This window comes from Mastomys coucha, unplaced genomic scaffold, assembly GCF_008632895.1.
Source record: "Mastomys coucha isolate ucsf_1 unplaced genomic scaffold, UCSF_Mcou_1 pScaffold15, whole genome shotgun sequence".
Classification (NCBI taxonomy): Eukaryota; Metazoa; Chordata; class Mammalia; order Rodentia; family Muridae; genus Mastomys; species Mastomys coucha.
This window is the reverse complement of record NW_022196897.1, coordinates 10,350,106-10,364,622: the sequence shown is the minus strand read 5'-3', so window position 1 is coordinate 10,364,622 and position 14,517 is coordinate 10,350,106. Positions and strand designations below refer to the sequence as shown.

General features: G+C 41.1%; 1 protein-coding gene across 1 annotated transcript in view; it reads right to left on the bottom strand.

Moving 5' to 3' along the window:
* Nucleotides 1–14,517, bottom strand: part of Apbb1ip (amyloid beta precursor protein binding family B member 1 interacting protein) — a 120,751-nt gene that overhangs the window by 53,229 nt on the left and 53,005 nt on the right. The window contains exons 4-6 of the mRNA XM_031369162.1: nucleotides 14,108–14,406; nucleotides 11,445–11,522; nucleotides 786–945 (exon numbers count right to left, since the gene is read on the bottom strand). Coding sequence (XP_031225022.1) covers nucleotides 786–945; nucleotides 11,445–11,522; nucleotides 14,108–14,406 — 537 coding nt within the window. The remainder of the gene's footprint in view (nucleotides 1–785; nucleotides 946–11,444; nucleotides 11,523–14,107; nucleotides 14,407–14,517) is intronic.

Genomic DNA, 14,517 nt, shown 5'->3' with positions numbered 1-14,517 from the left:
AATTGGGTTCTGATGATGCCAAGTAACCTTGGTTTGTGTTGTTTATTTTCTTATGCTTGCCCCTCCCCGCCCCTCCTGCCATCTGGTTATCTCTAGTACTACCTGCCCTTGCTAAATCTGACTGGAGCCTGTTCTTCCTATGATCCTGGTTGTGTCAGAACTCCTAGAGTCAAGCTGTCTCTGTGATCCTGTGATCCTGGGCTTGTTAGAGCACCTGGGAGTGCAGCAGCTTCTTCTGGGTGTTGTGGGACTGGCTGCAGAGTTTGTGGCCAAAGGTCTGCTCAGGGCACTGGCCCAAACAGACTGGAAGCAACCTGAGCCACTGGGCTGGTGGAGTTCCTGTGTGCCTGGGTCCTGAAGGTCCCAGCAGTTCCCAGTGTTGGGACAGATGTTTCCTCCTCACCTTGGATCCTTTGATCTTGGGCAATCAGAGTGCCAGGGAGGGGAGCCACCTCTGGATGCTATGGGACTGGCTGCAAAATTTGGGCCCAAGGTCTGCTTAGGGCACTGGCCCAGACAGACCAGAAGGAACCAGTGCCACTGGGCTGGCAGAGTTCCTGTGTTCCTGAGTCCCGCTGGTCCCAGTTACTCCCAGTGTTGGGACAGATGTTGTATCCTCCTCAGCTCTGATCCTGGGCATGTTAGAGCACCTGGGAGTGGAGCTTCCTCTGGCTGTTGTGGGACTGGCTGTGGAGTTTGTGCCCAAGATCTGCCCATTCCTACTATTTTTATATGTCACTGTTTTAAATTTATTTTACATAAAAACATGTGGGGAGGAGACTTACCAATTTGCAGTTCAGGATATATTTCATAAAGGCACCAGTCCACATTGCAGTCACAGTGGGTTTTTTCAAAAAGGTTGTCCAGAACATCACGAGCCAACTGTCGTTCATCCACCATCAGTGACTTGGTACTGTTATCATTCATGTGCACCTTAACTACAAGCTGAAGATGAAGCCACAGAACAGTCAGTTAGTTTCAGCAACTTGGGAAGTCTGCTAAGCTTAAGGTGTCAGCATTACTACTGTTTCTGCCATTGAACATTAGGAATGCATCCTGTGGATATCTCAATAGGCTGTTGTTACTGTAGTTCACTAAGTTCACAGTTGGGCAAGACTGTTGACTTTTCTCTACCAGCATTAGTAGCATGATTGTTATGGGTGGTAACCAACCACTTTCTGATTGGATTTAAAGTCTGCTCCACAGGACAGAACCCTGTAAACTGGACTATGAACCCAAGGCTGAAGGAATCATGGGTCCTAGAGAAAAACCTACACACACACACACACACACACACACACACACACACCACACACTCACATATAATATATATATGTATATATATTATATGTACATATACCCATCCCTGTAAGGCTCAAGGAAGAGGAGGTGAAAAGGTTGTGAGAACCAAATTTTAATGACAACTGCTGTAAAAGAGCATCTTCTGGACATGATAGGGTTGCTGTCTGGTGAACTCACAACAGCTGCAGTTGTTTGCAGAAAACTTGTTCAGGATCAGGACAAGGTTCCAGCATGGGAGAGGGATTCATGAAGCCCTAACCTTACCTAAGAAGCTATTATCAGCTGATGACACTCAGGAGGGGAAGAGTCAGTTCCTTCAGGGACATGGTCCTTGGTAGGTTGCCTATTCTCCAATGGGTGGGCCCTTGTATAGGTACATATTGGCAGCACTGACTGACTGGATTCAATGAGTTGAAAAAAGAGCACGTGACGTTGGAATGGGATATGGTAGGGGGTCTTGGGAGGGATGGAGATGGGGTTATGGGGGGTTAATATGACCAAAATACATTGTATATGTGCCTAAAGCTCTCAAAGACCAAATAGAAATATCGTTAAAAAGTGGAATGCATCCTCAAACCTCACTATGAACCCCTTTATATATCAGAAAAACACAGGAGGAGAAATAAATTTGCAAAACACAAACCAGACAATAAACAAAGCCCTTGGCCCAGTTTTAAGGCACTGATTTCTGGTGGGGAGACAGAAAACAAACGGAACTGAAGAAGCACTCACTTCTCATTTTCCCAACATCCTTCCGTGTTTTGTTCCCACTTCATTTTTTGGGCTGGTAGCATTTCTCAATTAAAAGATCTCCTTGTGTCTTTACAACTGAAGTCCTATTGTTAAGGGAAATTTTAGGGTTTGGCGGCCTCAATAAGCTAGGCTTTGCCATTGTCCCCAGTGTGCCAGTTAAAGAAACTTATTAAGTAAGGCTACACTGGGAAGAAAAAGAAGTAAAGGGGCGCAGAGGCCCTCAAGTCATTGCTTAGGGCATTGCAATAGGTTTCAAGAGTGGTCAAGAGATTTGCATAATTAAATAGTCCTGGTTAAGGCATGGCTTTGCTCATCATTGACTTGTTATTGTTTTGATTCCTGTCCAACCTACAAGGTGGCCTCATAAAGTGTCATAACTGTATAAAATCTCTTTCTGAGGAAGGTTCTTCTTCTGGTTGTGTTCAGAGGAATTTACTGATGTGTCCAATGTATTTACTGACAACTTGAGAAAGCCTAGTGTTTCCTGAAAAATGAATCTTTTTTTTTTTTTTTCTCGAGGCAGGGTTTCTCTGTGTAGCCCTGGCTGTCCTGGAACTCACTCTGTAGACCAGACTGGCCTTGAACTCAGAAATCCACCTGCCTCTGCCTCCCAAGTGCTGGGATTAAAGGCGTGCACCACCACCACCAGGCAAAAAATAAATCTTAATTGAGTAATTGTCTTTATCAGGTTGGTCTGTGACACATCTGCAAGGGATTGTCTTGATTGTTAATTGATACAGGTTGGCTCAGCTCATGGTGGGCAGCATCATTCTTTAGAGAGACGATACTGTACTGTATAAAATGCTAGCTAAACATGAATACATCTATGGGTTAGCTATTGAGCAAGCTAGCAAGCAGCATTCCTTCCATAGTTCCTGCCTCCAGGTTTCTGCCTTCAATTCTAACCTGACTTCCCTCAAAGGTCTTTCCTGATCTGGAAGTGCAAGTCAAATAACCCTTTCCTTCTCAAGTTGCTTTTGGTCAGAGTTTTCAAATCACATCAACAGAAGGAAACTAGAACAGACCAGTGACAGAGTTTAAGCCTTTCTTCTGCATGGGATTACTGGCAAAATTTGAATTCTTTAAGGTTCTTTATTTCAATAGTCTGATGGTATAAGGAGGGGGCAAGTGTCACCTTGGAGAGCCCCCTGGTTTGTCATGATGATTATATATATCCTCTGTGAAAAATACAAAAAAAGACCCAACTGTTTTTTGCTAAGAATTACGGCAATAGAATAGTTACATTCCCAGGAAACACCACTGATGTTAGGGTGTTGAAAGCAATATTTGTGGTAAAGAAAACTCATGACATTTGACCACATTTCACTCTTGCTTAGAGGTGCATTAGAAAGGAAAACATATGTTGCTTTTTCCTTGCATTTTTATATGGAAGGAGACATTGGTAAACCACATAGTTTCCATAATGGTGGAAGAGGCTTCTTTTTGGCACAAACTGCAAACTAAGTTTAATCCATATGTATTTATGAATATCCATAATTGTAGGATTAGAAAAATTAAGTGAATGAATAGGAAGAAATCATACTTGTGGTTCTTCCCAGTTTCTACTACACTTGCAAGCAGCAGATGGGTACTGCACTACAAGGAACAGCATCACATCACCATGATGCCATGTAATTAATTCATCACGTGATCCTTTATGCGGCCAAATGTCTTGGTAATAGAATCTCATTTTTATTTGCAAGTTGTTAAATGGGAAGTATTTTAGCCCTAAGTCATGCAAATTACATTTTTGGAATTCTACAATAATATTTACAAAGGGAATTGTTCCTCTGCCTTGAAGCTTTAGAATAAATTAAACTTCATAAACTCACTTTCATTGTTTAAAACACTTGAAGTTATTTTCCTTAAATGTGGAGCATTTCTGTTATTTGCTTAATGTGCTGTGTCACACACAGGGTCATGTCTTAAAAAATATAGTCGGACAGTCAGGAACCCTCCTCCCTTCCTCACTGATGAGTGCTCTGTTCTGGATCTTCCATGGATCCGGGCAGGTTGCACCTTGTGTTTACTGCCATAAGTCACTGTAACTGAAAGGAGCAAAGCTATCTTGTTTCTGGTAGATGGCAGGAAGGAGCTGAAAGGTCTCATGGTTTCCATAGTCCAGCCAGAGCAAAGCCACTGCATCTGCCCCTTGTCCCACCTTCTCCTATAAGAGACACGTCTCTTCTCATTTCTTTTCTGAAATCACACAGTGTGGCCCTCAGTTATAAACAGTCTGGTGGTTTAAAAGTGCATAATTCTAAATTTTTAAAAACTTACTCATTCTCCCTCCATCCCTTCCTCCCTCTCTTGAGGAAAGACCAAGCCTAGGCCCTTGCACATGTTATAAAAACATCCTACCAGTGAGGACATCCCAAGTCCTTGGGGTTTTATGGGACAGGGTCTCCTGGTGTGATTAGGCTTCTCTTGAACTTGAGATCTTCCTGCTGCAATCTTTCTGCTCTTGTTGTCTTTTATCTGCATCCATGGGCAAAGCCATTCCATACAGTATATCCACACCTGCTTCTCATTTGTAGCTCAAGCCAATGCATGCACATCTGTGCTAGAACAATCTAGAACAAGTCCCCCCACTGTCATTCTCTACTACTATAATTTATTTTCCACTGGACCATAGCCACTTGTACACTCTTGATAGAACAACAGTCCTTATTTATGGGGAATATAGTCCTCTCTGGCCCAGCATGTAGTCCTCTGTGTGTGAGGGATACTGTATTAGTCAGGGTTTCTATTCCTGCACAAACATCATGACCAAGAAGCAACTTGGGGAGGAAAGGGTTTATTCAGCTTACTTCCACATTGCTGTTTATCACAAAGGAAGTCAGGACTGGGACTCAAGCAGGTCAGGAAGCAGGAGCTGATGCAGAGGCCATGGAGAGATGTTTCTTATGGCTTGCTTCCCCTGGCTTGCTCAGCCTGCTCTCTTATAGAACCCAAGACTTCCAGCTCAGGGATGGCAACACCCACAAGGGGCCCTACCCCCTTGATCACTAATTGAGAAAATGGCCCATAGCTGGATCTCATGGAGGCACTTCCCCAACTGAAACTCCCTTCTCTGTGATAACTCCAGCCTGTGTCAAGTTGGTACACAAAACCAGCCAGTACAGATACTAAAGAAGAAACAGGATACCCACCTAGTCCAGATCAGCCAACACAGTCACAGACCACCTGCACATCCCTACAATTGATTTTCTGTGAATCCCTCCTATCTTCCTATTTAGAGCTCCCCAAAAGGCTTCTTGTACTTAACACACAGTCCAAACTCACTCTGCTACCTATGTGCTCTCGTGGCTCCTACGTGCCACGTTCCTTTGGTTTTACTCAGCAGCTCACTGAACTGTGGTTAGTAGTCTTTCATTCTGTTCCATCTCATCAAGCTAAGGTTTACTTGAGTTTAAGATGTGCATTGCATCATCAACGCTCATCTCTGTTTGGGGATCACCTTTACCACTGCCCTGTGTACCTAGCTGCTTCCTGTTGCTGAGGACTTTGCTCAAAAACTTCCTTCTCAGGGAGGCTTCTTTATCACCAATGGATATGAAGAATGGCTTAGGTAATACCTCACAATTCTTCTGGTTTCCATGTTTTTTCTTTTCTGGCTCATGCTTCTGGATTTTAAAAGAAGAAGAAGAGGAAGAGTAGGAGGGAAAGGAGGAGGCAGAGGAAGATAATAATAATAATAATAATAATAATAATAATAATAATAATAATAATAATGATGATGATGATGGTGGTGGTGGTGATGATGATGATGATAGAAGGGCTTGCTGTGTAGTCTTAGCTGGGCCTGGACTTAGTGTTATAGTCCGGGATAGCTTTGAATTTTAGGGAGTAGTGTGTACAGTGATGGGAACACTCTCACTTAGAAGGTGACTGAATACCTGAATAAGGGAGGGACAGAAAAAGTCTAGTGAGAATCTGGGTAAGAGTGGAAGGGACAGGTAATCCCATAACAAGGACTTTTGCAGAGTGTTTGTAGTACAGTTACAAAGACAGGTAGTTACAGTGAGTTAATGTAGAGAGAGGGGAGGAGAGGGAAAGAGGGAGGGATGGAGAGAGGGAGGAAATGATGGAGAGAGGGAGGGGATGAAGAGAACTAAGAATGGTATATAATGGCAGCCAGATCACATAGAAACAGGAAGGAGGGCACTGTGAGGGGTCTGGCTTCGCTGTACAAGATACAAGCTGGCTTCGCTGGCATCTCTTGGGGGCTCTTAAATTATAGAGACTAGAGCAGAGAAGGCAAACTGGGATTCCAGTGGAATAGGTGATCTCAGACAACAGCATGGCAATTCTTCCCTCATGACCTGAGTGGTGTGTGATATATGTGGTTATGGTTGTGAGATGTCCATGACAGGCTCACGCATTTGAGCATTCATCTCTCTGCTTCTAGACAGCAGACATGTGACCACTGACTTTACACTCCTGCTCTTACAGCCTCTGATTGTCCTGCTTCCATGCCTTCCCTGCTATCATGGTCTACAACCTCAAATGGAAAGACAAAGGCAACCCTTCCTCTCTAGAACTGCTACTGCTGGTCATTCATCACAGCAATGAGGAAAGTAACTAATCCAGTTCATTATCTTAGGTGTTTGTCATAGTGAGGAAGAGCTGACACATACATGCAGAGAACAAGCTGAACCAGCTGTATCTGGAATATATCTTCACATATGAACTTTGAAAGTCTGGATGTAGGGATACCCAAGAAATATTTATTGAATTATTCACCATGTATACAATTCCTTCATTCAAGAATTGACATGACAAAGACAATCCACCTTAGTGAGAGATGACAGATGCTTCAACTGAAAAAAGATGCAGACTGAATACTTGTCTCATTAACTAAAAAATTAACTGACATCTTAATGGTAGATATAGTGTTCTAATCAGGTTAGATATAGGGTTTTCTACTGCACTACAATACATATTGTAACACCCTAAAACACCCTATGCTCACAAAAATTTTGAAGAAAATTATAGGCTAACTGGTAAAGAAGGGTAAGGAACATATCACTCAAAGCTTACACAAATGAAAGACTAGATTAACAACAAATGTTTGACTCATGGAGAAACAACCAGACAAGCTTAAGGTCTAGAGGCTGCCCAAGAAGCATAAAATTCACAAAAGAAATTTGTAAATGTGAGGCCAAGGGGTGCTAAGGTCTGACCCAATTAAAGCATGCCCAGAGGATGTACCATCTGGTATAAGCAGACACCTATGGAAGACCCCAGAGAGCATCCCACAGAAAAGGAAGTCAAGGATGGACATATTTCAAATTCTCAAAATGGGACTCAGAAGGCCCTTGCCTAGGTGGTAGCAAAACCAAAGACTTCTTTCTTTCTTGTTAAAGGGAATTTCTACTCCCACTATCCTGGTTCATGGGGAAAGGTATGTGTAACCCAGAATGCCTTCCCTTTTTGACAGTCTTGTTATTACCATGGGGAGCTCTTTGCCATGGAACTCCAGAACTGGATGGAGGCAGGTTCCCTACCTAGAAATCAAAAATTATCTAAATGATGTTATATAGAGAAAAATGGTGTCATGTCACTATGTTCTGAGAATTCTTGAAAAATTATTCAGAAAGTGCTACTTGAGTTTTCTTTCTTTCTTTTTTTTTTTGCAGAACATGATTTTAATATTTTCAACTGTTAATATTCAACAAACAGAATAACTATTTTAAGATATATTTCACTGTTATGCCTCCTTTTTCATTACTGATTTTACTAATTTGGATATTGTCTCTGTGCCCTCTGGTTAGTCTGGCTAAGGGTTTATTTATCTTGCCGACTTTCTCAAAGAATCAGCTCCTGGTTTTGCTGACTCTTTGTATATTTCTTTTTATTTCTGTTTGGCTGATTTCAACCCTGAGTTTGATTATTTACTGCTGTCTACTCCTCTTGGGTGTATTTGCTTCTTTTTGTTCTAGAGCTGTCAGGCGTGCTGTCAAGCTAGTATAAGCTCTCTTCAGTTTCTTTTTGTAGGCACTTAGAGTTATGAGTTTTCCTCTTACCATTGCTTTCACTGTGTTCCATAAGTTTTGGTATGATGTCTCTTCATTTTCATTAAATTCTAAAATGTCTTTAATTTCTTTATTTCTTCTTTGATCAAATTATCATTGAGTAGCATTGCTGAGCTTCCATGTGTATGTGTGCTTTCTGTTGCTTTTGTTGGTATTTAAGACCAGTCTTAGTCTGTGGTGATCTGATAGGGTATATGGGATTATTTCAATCTTCTTGTATCTGTTGAGGCCTGTTTTGTGACTGATTGATTATATGGTCAATTTTGGAGAAGGTACCATGAGGTACTGAGAAGAAGGTATATTCTTTTGCCTTAGGATGAAATGTTCTATAAATATTTATTAGATCCATTTGTTTCATAACTTCCTGTTAGTTTCATTCTGTCTCTGTTTCTATGATCTGTCCACTGCTGAGAGTGGGATGTTAAAGTCTCCCACTATTATTGAATAGAGTGCGTTGAGCCTTAATAAAGTTTCTTTTATGAATGTGGGTACCTTTGCATTTGGAGCATAGATGTTCAGAATTGAGAGTTCATCTTGGTAGATTTTTTCCTTTGACCAGTATGAAGTGTCCCTCCTTATCTTTTTTGATAACTTTTGGCTGAAAGTGGATTTTATTCTTTATTAGAATGGCTACTCCATTGTTTCTTGGGACCATTTGCTTGGAAAATTGTTTTCCAACCTTTCACTCTGAGGAAGTGTCTGCCTTTGTCACTGAGGTGGGTTTCCTGTGTGCAGCAAAATGCTGGGTCCTGTTTACATATCCAGTCTGTTAGTCTATGTCTTTTGGGGGGAATTGAGTCCATTGATATTTAAAGATATTAAGGAAAAGTGATTGTTACTTCCTGTTATTTTTATTGTTAGAGGTAGAATTATGTTTGTGTGGCTATCTTCTTTTAGGTTTGTTGAAAGATTACTTTTTTGCTCTTTCTAGGGTGTAGTTTCCCTCCTTGTGTTGGTGTTTTCCATCTATTATCCTTTGTAGGGCAGGATTTATGGAAAGATATTGTGTAAATTTGGTTTTGTTGTGAATATCTTGTTTTCGCTGTCTATGGTAATTGAGAGTTTTGCTGGGTCTAGTAGCCTGGGCAGGCACTTGTTTTCTCTTAGGGTCTGTAATGAGATCTTCCCAGGATCTTCAAGCTTTCATAGTCTGGTGAGAAGTCTGGTGTAATTCTGATAGGTCTGCCTTTATATGTTACTTGGCCTTTTCCCCTTGCTGCTTTTAATATTATTTCTTTCTTTATAACATTTGTTATTTTGATTATTATGTGATGGGAGGGATTTCTTCTGGTCCAGTCTACTTGGGGTTCTGTAGGCTTTTTATATGTTCATAGGCATCTCTTTCTTTAGGTTGTGGAAGTTTTCTTGTATAATTTTGTTGAAGATATTTACTGGCCCTTTAAATTGGGAATCTTTGCTCTCTTCTATTTTCATTAGGTTTGGTCTTTTCGTTGTTTTCTGGATTTCCTGGATGTTTTAGGTTAGGAGCTTTTTGCTTTTTGCATTTTCTTTGACTGCTGTGTCAATGTTTCTATGGTGTCTTCTGCACCTGAGATTCTCTCTTCTATCTCTTGTATTCTGTAGGTGATGCTTGCATCTATGGCTCCTGATCTCTTTCCTAGGTTTTCTAACTCCAGGGCGGTCTCCCTTTTTGATTTCTTTAGTTTCTATTTCCATTTTTAGATTCTGGATGGTTTTCTTCATTTCCTTCACCTGTTTGATTGTGTTTTCCTGTAGTTCTTTAAGTGATTTTTGTGTTTCCTCTTTAAGGGCTTCTAGCTGTTTACCTGTGTTCTCCTGTATTTCTTTCCTTCTTTCTTTCTCTCTTTCTTTCTTCCTTTCTTCCTTTCTTTCCTTTTGGTTTTTGAGGCAGGGTTTCTCTGTGTAGCCCTGGCTGTCCTGGAACTCACTCTGTAGATCAAGCTGGCCTCGAACTCAGAAATCTACCTGCCTCTGCCTCTCAAGTGCTGGGATTAACAGCATGCGCCACCACTGCCTGGCTCTCCTGTACTTCTTTAAGGTAGTTATTTATGTCCTTCTTAATGTTCTCTATCCCCGTCATGAGAAGTGACTTTAGATCTAAGTCTTGCTTTTCTGGTGTGATGGTGTATCCAGGACTTGCTATGGTGGGAGAATTGGGTTCTGATGATGCCTGTTGATCTGATGATGCTTGTTGTCTGTTGCTTGTAGGCTCCCTCTCCCTCATCCTGGAAGAGCGAAAATGAAACTACTCTCAGATCCAGGGCTGCGGATGCCTCCTGTGGAGAAGATGCCAGACTGCTGCTGATCAAAGCCGTCGGACTTTCTTTTCAAGTTCCTCCTCCAGTCTAGTGTTTATGTTAAGATTGGTTACCTCGTGTTTATGTTAAGATGGGTTACTTTTGGTTTTCCCTTGGTCTCCATCCTACCTCTGGTTATAGAAACTCAGTTCTCCCCTAAGTAAAGTGACACCTCGATACAGCTACTGGGTGTCCGTGTCTCTCTCTCTCACCCGCTTGTATTCACAGGTACTCAATAATCTCCGTCTGAGAGCACCCAACGGAGTGAGGGTCTGCTGGACGTACTCCTACAGTTGCTTATGTTCTTATGCTTGCCTCCTGCCATCTGATTATCTCTAGTGCTACCTGCCCTCCATATATATCTGTCTGGAGCCTGTCTTCCCTGTGATCCTGGTTGTGTTAGAACTCTTCAGAGTTCAGCTCTTTCTGTGATCCTTGATTCTGGGATCCTGTGATTCTGAGATCTTGGGTGTTTCAGAGCTCCTCAGAGTCAAGCTGCCTCTGGGACCCTGGGATCCTGGTGTGACCAAGCTCCTGGGATCCTGAGATCCTGTGGTCCTGGGCATGTTAGAGTGCCTGGGAGTGGAGCTTCTTCTGGGTGTTGTGGGACTGGCGGTGGAGTTAGTGTCCAAGGTCTGCTCAGAGAACCTCCGATCCTATGATCCTGGGCATATTAGAGCACCTGGGAGTGGATCTTCCTCTGGATGTTGTGGGACTAACTACAGAGTTTGTGCCCAAGGTCTGCTCAGGGCACCGACACAGACAGGAAGGAACCCATGCCACTGGTCAAGTGGAGTTCCTGGTGCCAGGGTCCCACTGGTCCCAGTTACTTCCAGTGATAGGGCAGATATTGTGTTCTCCTCACCTGACTCTATGACCTGAGCGTGTTAGAGCACCTTGAGTTTTCTTTCAATGACACTGTTAAAGCTGTGGTCTTATGCATGCTAAACAGAAAACCTACTACTGACCTGTATTCCCAGAGGCACATGAACATTTATTATACTGCTTACCAATAACTATGATATGACATCATTAATTTAACTCCCCTACGCAAATGTGTTTGATATCTTACCTTCTTCACCTTTGCTTCCTTCAGCTTTTCCAGTGCTAACTTAATTTTATCAGCCTTTGCTTGGGCTTCCTCTTCTTCCTGTAAAGGGACACCATAATCAACAGAGTCCAATAAATCACATCAGTGAGGAACTGTGTGCTGGTGCTAGGATCTAGTTCATTTAGAATAACAAAATTTCACAGCCTCCACTTTCAGAATGTAAGTAATGCCTCTGACCTAATATTCCACTCAAATATATAGAGAACAACTGTTGTTTATAGCCTTGAGGATTTCACCCAAAAAGATGAAAATATGACTTCAACAACAATATACTTAGAACATACTATCTGTGCTCAGCTCACAGAACAGGGGACGTGTTAATGTGAATGAAGCAATATCCCTCATAAACTGATGTACTTGAACTTTGTCCCTAGCTGGTGGTGCTGTTTGGGGAAGTAATGGAAATTTTGTGATGTGGAACCTTGCTGGAGGAAGTACATCAGTGTGAATGGGCTCTAAGAGTCTATGGCTTTGTCCTGCCACCAGTTGGCTTTCTGCTTCTATCCTGTGACTAGAATGTGATCAGTTAGCTTCCTGCTCTGAAAGCCTGCTGCTGGTTGTCCCCCAACATAATAGGACTTCTCTATAGCTGTAAGCTAAAATAAACTCTTTTTTTTTTTAAAAAGATTATTTATTTATTTATTTTATGTATATGAGTACAGTGTAGCTATACAGATGGTTGTGAGCTTTAATTTATTTACTGTTATACATAAGTACACTGTAGCTGTCTTCAGACGCACCAGAAGAGGGCGTCAGATCTCATTACGGGTGGTTGTGAGCCACCATGTGGTTGCTGAGATTTGAACTCAGGACCTTTGGAAGAGCAGTTGGTGCTCTTACCTGCTAAGCCATCTCACCAGCCCTAAAATAAACTCTTAAGTTGCTTTGGTTGTAGTATTTTTATCACAGCATCAGAAAAGTAATTAATACAGACACCAACTTACAGAATCTATTAAAGCATTCATCGTAAGGGAGTGGAGCACTTCCTAAGATTATATACATCCTCTTGGTTTATGGTATCTATTTAGAGGAGGATTCCTAGCTTTTATTAGAAGCTTTAAAGAGTCTCTAACAGCCTACATTTTAGTACAAAAGCAAAAACTTAATCTTATAAATCACAAAAAACTCCAAAACAAAATAAAATAAACAAACAAAACAAAATAAATGAAATGCCCCACTAATGAACACATATGAACATCAGAAAAGAGTGTGAAATATTCTTATATTTCAAAGGAGCTCAAATGCCTTAGGTTTTATGATGTAAAATCCTAATACTAGGACTATTAGGGCTCTCTTAATTAATTAATTAATTTATTTATTTATCTATTTGTTTATTTATAATGATAAGGAATTGAATTGTTTATAGTGAAAGGAAAAAAGTATTACATCTCCACTGTTTTTGAAAGTAGAGTTATCTCTTCTAATACCACTGGTTTCTGAAATAATTTTGAATGCCAAATACTTTAGGAGCATTTGAAAGTGAGGAACTTTGTAAGTCTCTACCTGAACACTCAACTTTGTATTTACTTTCAAGGAACTCATGGTCCCCCTGATACCACGAGTGGTCCTATGCTTGGTCATTCTGCTCCATCTTAATCAATGAGGCAATGAGTGTGATACAGTGTGGATTTAGCATGTAATTTATATTTAAAATGTAGGCATTCTTAGCATCATTATGATGATTTGAGCGATACTGATAACTATCATTCAGCCCAATAGGAACCCACAGGAAACTGAGCGTGGTTCTCACTTGGAAATATTTTTAAGGGGCTTATTTAAGAACAGTCTTCAGAGTGCCTTTACTCTTCTTTGAAAGACATGTAATTAACATGTCAAATGAGGACAATGTAGTTATTTTACAACATTTAGTAATTTATAAATATTAGCACTTATTACCTGTCTTTGCCCTCCCCAGTGAAGGCATTCCAAAGATACACAGTCTTTGCCCTACTGAAAAGGGTTGCCAGAGGCAATAATTAAAGTTAGCTCAAATCAAACCCTGTTATGTTCTTTATTCTGGGCTGGGAAGAGGGACAATGAAACATATAAATCAATTTCTTAGTTCATGCAAAGTTAATGAAACATGTCCTCTGAAGCTGGAGTATTATTAAGGAATATGCACATTACTTTTACCCAAGCTATGGTAAACACTATATTTGTTCTTAATGTGTTCTTCATATACACTTGCTATACTTTAAATGTCCTCACCAAAACAGATGTTGAAGTTTAATTCCTTTGTGAAGGATTAAAAGGTGGGATGCATGGTATCTTTATAAAGCAAGGGGGCTATGAGCAGAAAGCCCTCTCTTAAAGCCGGGAAGGTGCCAGAACCATGCTTTAGTACTCCCCAACCTTCAGAACTCTGAGCTAAATTAACCTTTCTTCTTTCATACATTACACACCTGTGGTATTCAATTACAGCAATAGAAAACAGACTAAGAACACTGCTCCTGAAGCCCCTCCAGATTTGTAATAAACACACACTATCTTTTTTCCCACAGTACCTCAGAGATTTAGGCATACAAACTGATAGATGTAATTGTTACTTCAAAGAAAGTACAAGGTGTTGGGTAGGTAGTAAGTGGATGGCAATGGTTCTGCCATTTTGGGTCCTATGGACTTACTTTAGAGAGAGGTTCAGGAGGAGGAGGAGGTGGAGGGGGCGGAAGGTCTAACATGGGTTCTGCTGGTGGAGCTGGTAAAGCTTCCTCATATTGGCTAACAGCAATGGCAGCAGCACTTGCTCCATAGCCTCTCAGGGATGTTCCCTGGCCATCTGAGGCCTCCAGAAGTGCTGAGCGATCTTGATTCTGAGAGGACTCCTTCTGAGCCTGGATGGTTCTCTGTTCTGCTTCACTTATATCTGCTACCAGATCTGCCATGAGGGCATCTAAATCTTGGTCTTCCAGTGCATTTAAGGACTCTAAGAGGAAAAATAGCATCAATGTTTGAAAAGCAAACCAATTATTTGTACCTGGAAAAACCTGAAAGCAGTTTTTTTTTTTTTTTTTTTTTTTTTTTTTTTTTTTTTTTT